At 46.7% G+C, this 8,108-nt stretch overlaps 1 protein-coding gene across 1 annotated transcript; it reads right to left on the reverse strand.

Annotated features, from left to right (window-relative positions):
- Positions 1-1,009: 1,009 nt before the first annotated feature.
- SCP2D1 (SCP2 sterol binding domain containing 1) lies at positions 1,010-1,480 on the reverse strand. Its single transcript, XM_061210017.1, has one exon. The coding sequence runs from the start codon at positions 1,478-1,480 to the stop codon at positions 1,010-1,012; it is 471 nt and encodes a 156-aa protein (XP_061066000.1).
- Positions 1,481-8,108: the final 6,628 nt, after the last annotated feature.

Here is an 8,108-nt window from a genome sequence, read left to right on the forward strand (position 1 = left end):
ACATGGGAACAAATGACCCACACACTCACAAGGAGGCCACATCAGGCTGCAGCCGCTTCATTCCAGCCCTCCCGGTGTATGGAGAGGGTTCCCAGCAGGGAAAGTCTCCCAGCATGACCTCTGATTTTGTAAAATGCTCTGCGCACAAGCTCCTGACACTCCAGAGATGGCCCACAAGCGGGCTGTGTAATCTGCCTGCAGGAGATCTTTATATGATGGCAGCATCTTGTGGGTCTAGAGTAGAATAGTTATGATCAATACCGAGAGCTATGCATGAACGGCAGCAGGGGTTCTGCAAGGGTGGTCCCACCAGCATCACCTGGGGATGCACATCTCCCCAGTCCAGACCTACAGAGTTGAAACTCTGAGAGGGCCCCAGCAATCTGGGCTTCCAGGCAATCTGATGCATGTTCTGGTTTAAACACAAAGAGCCTAGAACATCGTTCAAGCCCTTTGACCCTCCTGGAATTAAATCCATCAGAAATCACACTATGCCAAGAGTGCATCCTCTCGACGGCCTCACTCCATCCACACAGCTCTGGAGCCCACCCTCTTAGAACGCTGCCACCCGTGTTAAGGTCTCCTCGAAGAACCAAGCTACCGACTGGAATGCAGACCTGCACACTGATGGTTATCACTTCTTTCCCAAAGCACCAGACTCAAAACAAAACAAAAGTCCCAGGAACTCAATCACTGGAGCATTTAAATCCAACCGTCAAAACCACCCATTTCTCTACCTGGGGCTTTCACCCTAGCGTATTATGACATAAATGAACCTAAGATAAGAAAAAGACAAAGATTTTAGGTGATACACTCCAATACTCTTTACTGCTCTAGAACCCTCGCTCCAAATTTACACATCAGCAGGAAAATTAATTAAACTTGAATAGGAAGAATTTGAGTAAAAATATTGAATACTTTTTGTTTTAATCTTCAGCTTAAGCGTGATTTCCGCTCAACATTATAATCGGAGGGAAGTGCTGGTCATTTCCTAGGTATTTTTGCAGGCTCAGTACTTAGCCCAGTCTTTGAAAACCCTCTCCAGCTTCTGGCCAAGCAGAACTTTGCCGCTCACTTTGAACTTGCCAGCAAGGAAAGCCTTCTGAGGGTTCATTTTGCCCAAAACCAGCTCCATAAAGACAGGCTCCGGGATTGTGAAGACAGTGTCCGCTGGGAGCCTGGCGGGTCCTGGATACGTGTTCCCAGAGCCATTCTTCAGATCAATGGTCCACTGCAGAATGGTCTTCCCATCCTTGGTGATGTCCAACTGAAAGATGGCATTGACTTTCTTTACCAGCTGGGCCCCCACTTCTTTGATGTGATGACTGATGTCCTCAAACACGGGGAAGCTCTGGAATTCTGACAGCGCTAGAGGGTGTGGCACGGTGAGTTCCCGAGCTGGACCCAGTTCCTTGAACTGGCCTGCCTGAGGCCCATCCCCTGCTTTGATCTTGAGTTGATGGTCGATTCTCTTCCACATCTTACTGTGCTGGTCCTCTTGACCTTGCCAACTGGTTTGTGAGCAGCTGTAGCCAGATTAATATCCACAAGTTCATATTGTGACATCAAAGGCAAGGCCAAGTGGGGAATGAGACTGGTTTGTGTGCCGCAGTCTTATTGGCCAAACAGATGCTAAAATGTGGCATGGGGTGAGGGCTCAGGTCATTGTGAGGCAGATCCACACCACCACCCCCCAAACCACAAGGTCCCACAAGCCAAGCCCAGAGAGGTCTGGACCCCATGTTGGGAATAAGAGAAACTGGCCCCAGAAGGTTCTTTGGTGACATGAGCTCTGTCTTTTCAACTCTTTTTTTTTTTATTTAATAAAATTTATTTATTTATTTATTTTTTAATTTTATTTTTTATTTTTTATTTTTTGGCTGCATTGGGTCTTCGTTGCTGCCCGCGGGCTTCTACTCTTTGTTGCGGAGCACGGGCTCTAAGCGCACGGGCTTCAGTAGTTGTGGCTCGCAGGCTCAGTAGTTGTGCTGCAAGGGCTTAGTCGCTCCGCGGCATGTGGAATCTTCCCGGACCAGGGCTCGAACCCGTGTCCCCTTCATTGGCAGGCGGATTCTTAACCACTGCACCACTAGGGAAGTCCTCACCTCTGTCTTTTCTCTCAACTGAGAGAGCAGATATTCTGATTCCTTCAAAAGTATATGATCCTTAAGGCACGCTTCGCCTGCCCGGGGGTGGAGTGGGAAATGCTGTTAGAACAAAATAGCTGTTTGGAGGAGGAATCAGCACCAGGGCCTGCATCAGAAAGCTTCCAGAAGCACAGTGAAAAGGAAAAAAAAGAAACAAATATCCCTGAGATCAGCAGAAGATGCTGCTGGTCTCACATGATGACTGCACACACTAACAGCCCTCACTCTGAGCTGGCACTGTTCTAAGCACCGTACATGTATTAACACACTTAATCCTCCTTATAATCCTCTGAGGTGGGTACTAAGTTTAATCCTCCTTTTACAGATGAGGAAACGGAGGCAAGGAGAAATGGAGTGACTTTCCAAAGTCACACAACTAGTCCGTAGGGTACCCAGGTTTAAACAGAAGTAGAATGACTCCAGAATCCACTTTTTGTCTGCCTGATGTTTTCTGATGATTAGGTTGAGGAGTGTGGGCAGGAATACCACAGAAGTGATCTTGTGTCTTCTCGGTGCATCATATCAGGGGGTACGTGATGCCAGTGTGTCCCACCTCTGGTGATGCTGATGACGCTGACCTTGATCCCTTGGTTAAGGTGATGTCCACTGGGTCTCTCTCTGCAGTTACTGCTTCTCCCTTTGTAATGAATAAGTATCTTGCAGGAAGATACTTTGAGACTTTGCACATATCCTGTTTCATATCATACTCCAGCCTACTTCTGTTTGCATCCGTCTGTGGCCCATCAGTGTGATGTGTGCTAAATGGTCATTTTCTATGCCCATCACTCCCTTTATTTTTTTTTAATTGATTTTTTTGGCTGCATTGGGTCTTCATGGCTGCACACGGGCTTTCTCTAGTTGCAGAGAGCAGGGGCTACTCTTTGTTGCAGTGTGCGGGCTTCTCATTGCGGTGACTTCTCTTGCTATGGAGCACGGGCTCTAGGCGCGCGGGCGTCAGTAGTTGCGGCAAGTGGGCTCAGTAGTTGTGGCTCGCGGGCTCTAGAGCAGCAGGCTCGGTAGTTGTGGCACACGGGCTTAGTTGCTCCGCGGCATGTGGGATCTTCCCGGCCCAGGGATCGAACCCATGTCCCCTGCATTGGCAGGCAGATTCTTAACCACTGTGCCACCAGGGAAGTGCTGTTAGGGTTTTAAAAACTCAAACTGGTTCTCTCCGCTGCCCTCTCTCCCTCGCAAGCCTCACTCTGCCTGGCAGAAGGGGTGCTCCCTCTGTCAGTATACGTAAACAAATAAAGACTCCACTTTAATGCTTAGCTTTGTGATCTGTAACAAAGAGAATATTTAACATTGCAGGTGTCAAAACAGACTAGCTTGAGTTTTATAAGATAACCTAGACAATAATAACTTATTTTTCCCAGAGGGTACAGAGTGAGAGGCTGTCAGAATCAAATAGTCAGTAGAAACTAGAAGTTTAGACCAAAAAGATTCTGTAAATAAGAAAGTTGAACACAAGCATTGAGACCAGCACTGCCCAACAGAATTTTCTGAGATAATGAAAATGTTCAGGGTCTGGGTTGTTCAAAGTGGTAGCTGTTGAGACCCACATATGGCTAGTACGACTGAGGAGCTGAGTTAAGTTTATTTAGCTCTAATTAATTTAAATTTAGGTAGTCACATGTGATTACCCATCAGCATCCTGGGAAGCAACCCCAGCATCATTCTAACCACTGTAAAGAAGTTACATGGTCATCTAGGGGATGCTGCCCCATCTTTAACCACTGAATTACACCAAACTCATACAAAAATCCCTTCCCAAAACCCCCAATAACTCACTTGAGACTGTTACACATATGGAACAGAGACCAGATCCCATTGGTGGGATCTGGTTCAGGTGGGCACCCCATTTTTGGACAAGGCTAAAGGCCTAAAGACGCACATATGTACTTAAAATGGTCCGGTAACATTTATCTTTAAATAGGACATAAGCATGCCTAAGTGGGTGATTATTGGGTAACTTCTGAGTGAAAGTGTATAAGGTATGACTGCCTGTAAAGCCAACATATGTAACTCCTTCCGACAGCCCATTCAGCTGTCCCTGATGGATAAAAGTTGTCTTAGTTATCAATTGCTGTGATAACGCTGCAGAACCACCCCCAAACTCAATGGTTTAAAACAATAAGCATTTATTGAGCTCATGAGTTAATGGACCAGCAATTTAGGATGGGTTCAGAGCTGTAGAGAAAGCCTCAACTTTCTTTGAGACTACCTAAATAATCGTGAACAGAATATTGGTGGAAATTAGGGCGGTAAAGGCCATTCTAACGAGGTCTCAGACAGAAATGAGGAACACAGTATTGGAAACCAGAGGAAGGACCATCCTTGTTATAAAATGGCAAAGAACTTGGCTGAACTGTGGCCATGTTCTAGTGTTCTATGGAAGGTAGAACTTGCCAGTAATGAAATTGGATATTTAGCTGACGTAATCTCTAAGCACAGTGTGGAAGGTGAGGCTTGGTTCCTCCTGACTGGCTGTAGCAAAATGTGAGAAGGCAGAAACGACTTCAAGACAGAATTGTTAAGCAAAAAGGAAGCAGAGCTTAAAGATTTGGCTAAGAAAAGCAAGGGAAGGATGATCCTAAAGGCAATTCAGAGACCAAGGCTGCCTCCTTGGTTTCAAAAAGGGGGTGAATGCCTTGTTTTCAACAGGCCAGATGGCATTGGCCCAAAGTATTGGGGGTGGGATCATCTAGCACAGCCTTGGGGGTGAGACCCCTGCCTCTGAGAGCTATGGAGACAGCACCTCTGCCCTAGCGGATTTGGGACTATTACCCAGTCAACCTGAAGGGCAGAGCATGGAGCCAAAGAGAGCATTGTACTCCAGCCTTAAGATCCCATAGCTTGCCTTGCCAGGTTTTGGATTTGCTTGGGACCCATACCCCCTTCCTTCTTCCCCCTATTTCTCGCTTTTGCAATGAAAGTGTCTATCCTATGCCGGTCTCGTTGTTGTATTTTGGAAACACATAACTTGTTTGGCTTGACAGGTTCACAGCTGGTGAGGGATTCTGCCTCAGAATGAACCATATCTTGAGCATCACTCATGTCTGATTTAGATGATATTCAGATGAAATTTCGACTTTAGACTTTAGAGTTGATGCTGGAACAAGTTAAGATTTGGCGAGGTCAGGGAACGGAATGAATGTATTTTACATGCAAAAAGAACATGAATTTCGGGGGATCAGGGGCAGAATGTTATGGGTTGAATGTTTGTACAACCCCCAAATTCACATGCTGAAACCCTAACCCCACCATGTGATGGTCCTAGGAAGTGGGAGGTAATTAGGATTGGATGAGGTCATGAGGGTGGGGCCCTCATGAGTGTGATTAGTGCCCTAATAAGTCACAGGAGACCTTGCTTCCCCTCTCTGCTCTCTAACATGAGGATACAATGAGACGTCCACAGCCTGCAACATGTAATGGGGCTCTCCCAAGAGGCTGGCACCCTGATCTGGGACTTCCAGCCTCCAGAACTGTGAGAAGTAAATTTCTGTTGTTTATAAGCTATCCAGTCCATGGTATTTTTATTATAGCAGCCCAAGCCAAGACAGGTGTAGACAGAGGAAAGGGCAAAGATCGATAATGATATTAATAAACTACACCCACAGGAAGACAGTGCCAAGCCCTGGAAGCCTTTCTTTCTGGAAAAAAAGTCACTGAACTACACCAAACTCACACACAAATATATTTTTAAAGTCCCAGTAACTTAGACTTTTAAATATATAGAACAGAGATCACCCCTTTCTTACACTCCCAAAAGGCATCACTGGCCAATGTAAGGGCTTCTTATTTTAAGACACAGCTAAAGGCCCAAAGTCAGGCAAATACTTAAAATAAAACAGTTATACTTATCTTTCCATATGCCATGTGTATGCCCAAGTGGTAACTTTTTTTTAATTAGATAAAATGTATAAGTTATGCCTGCCTATAAATTAATAAAACTGATTTTGAACAAACAAAAACACAAAGTTTCTACGAAAAGCAGTGCGCTTTGCAATGATGTTGACATTATTCAAAACATTTTTCAGAATACCTCTTTTATAACCACTGTCAGAAACAAAAGGCATGTTCTTTTACTGTCCTACACCATCTAGTATGCTTTCAGCTACAAGCACCAAAACCAGCCACAACTCAACGGGCTTCAACAGTAAAGGGAATTATCTCCCATTAAAGAAGTCTTAAGGCGGGGCTAGAGGGACAGACCACCAGGCAGGCTCAGGACCGGGGTTTCCCAGGACACAGGACCTTCAGTGCTAAATCCGGCAAGTCCCAGGCAAGCGGTAGGCGTTGGCTACTCCAGGGTTGGTTCCTTGAGCAGCTCAATGAGTCTTCAAGGACCCAGGATCCTTCCTTCCATCATCCTGCTGCACATTCTTCTAAGGCCAGTGACCCTTGTGGTGGCAACACTTTGGGGCAACATTCAGTAGAACAACAAAAAGAGCCATTTTCTCCTACACCTCTCTCTTTACCGGAAGGGCCTATTCTCCCCAAGTCCTTCGGCGACTTTGCCCCCATCTCACTGGCTAGGACGGTGTTCCTTACCCTTACCAGGATCAGCTTAGGTCTGTGGCTGGAAATTGTCACCTGCCAGATCAGTAAACCAAGGATGTCGTGGCCATCAAGCCCTCAGCCATTACAGCCACCCCTGACGGTGCACCCTGAAGGGATTCAGGATGGAGAAAAGCAGGACAACCACCCTAGAGAGCTGAGGTGCATATCAAAGGAATGATCTCAGGATCTTCCCATACAAAGGAAAGCAGCTAAATTCCTTAACTTGAGGTGTCAGGTTTTCTTTAATGAACAGTAACCTTTTGATGTTCCACTACCTGGTTTTTTGGGGGGGTTTTTGGTTGCAAAACTCCTATATATGCTGGCTGCTCCCTCACCTCTTCAGAACAGTCCCCAAAGCCATCTGAGAGGCTATCTTCCAGGCTTAAGTCGTCAGTTTTGTCCACCAGATAAAACATAATCCTCAGCTTTTAGGTTGTGCATTTTTTTTCAGTGGACAGGTTCACCAAGTCACCTTTGAGGCAGGACTCAGTCAGCTTTCCCTAACCTCCTGGCTGCGTGGAGGAGCGTGGAACCCAATCGGCATGTCGGGAAGGAAAAGGAAGAACCAAGAGTGAACACTGCGCATCCTCTGAGGAGGGTGTCTCCACTCAGGAGACCACCGAGGGGCAGGGGTAAGAATGGCACAGATTATGGACCTGTTAGAGGGATGTGACCTTCCCCACGTTGGGTAGGGAGCTGGCTACACAGGGGCCGAGTATGAGGGCAGCGTGGCGGCAGCCCGTCCCAGACATTGGGGAAGTGGTCAGCGGCAGAGGAAGCCCTCGCTCACCAGGCGAGCCAGCTGGACCCGGGATGCTCCCTCGAGCTCAACGGCACCTGAGCACCCGTGCCCACCTTTTTCCAGTAGAAAGACACGCATGGTGCATCACTTTTGTCTCCCAAGGCTCCCACGAGGTCAGCAACCACGCTAACCCCAGAAGTCTGCGGGGAGGGGAATTCTGGGAAATGTAGTTCCAGCTGCGCTGATTTGTCCAAGAGCGAAGCTGGAACCACGCAGTGTGCTTTGATTTTTAGAAACAGCCTAGTTAAAATCTCAAGCTAAGTCTAAGGGGTAAAGTGGTCCAATAAGCTGAGCACTGGCATTTAGTTATTGTGGAGGAAATGCCGCTTTATTCTTATTTTCTTTCCTTTCCTCCCACTCACTGTTACGGATTGTGGTCACCCCACCAGAGCAGAGCAAAGTAAAAAGACAACTCCCACTAATGCACAGTTTGGACTCGATGTGAGACCTGTGAAGGATAAACTGCTGACGACCCCCTGGAAAAAAGTCAGATGCAATTAATTGTAAGAGCTGGGTCAGCACCTAAGTTTTCCTGAACTCAGTAAGTCAAAAACACTGTGCCTGTGGGACAAATCTTCGTAAATTCTCTCGGCAGT

Source organism: Eubalaena glacialis, chromosome 13 (genome assembly GCF_028564815.1).
Source record: "Eubalaena glacialis isolate mEubGla1 chromosome 13, mEubGla1.1.hap2.+ XY, whole genome shotgun sequence".
Taxonomy (NCBI): Eukaryota; Metazoa; Chordata; class Mammalia; order Artiodactyla; family Balaenidae; genus Eubalaena; species Eubalaena glacialis.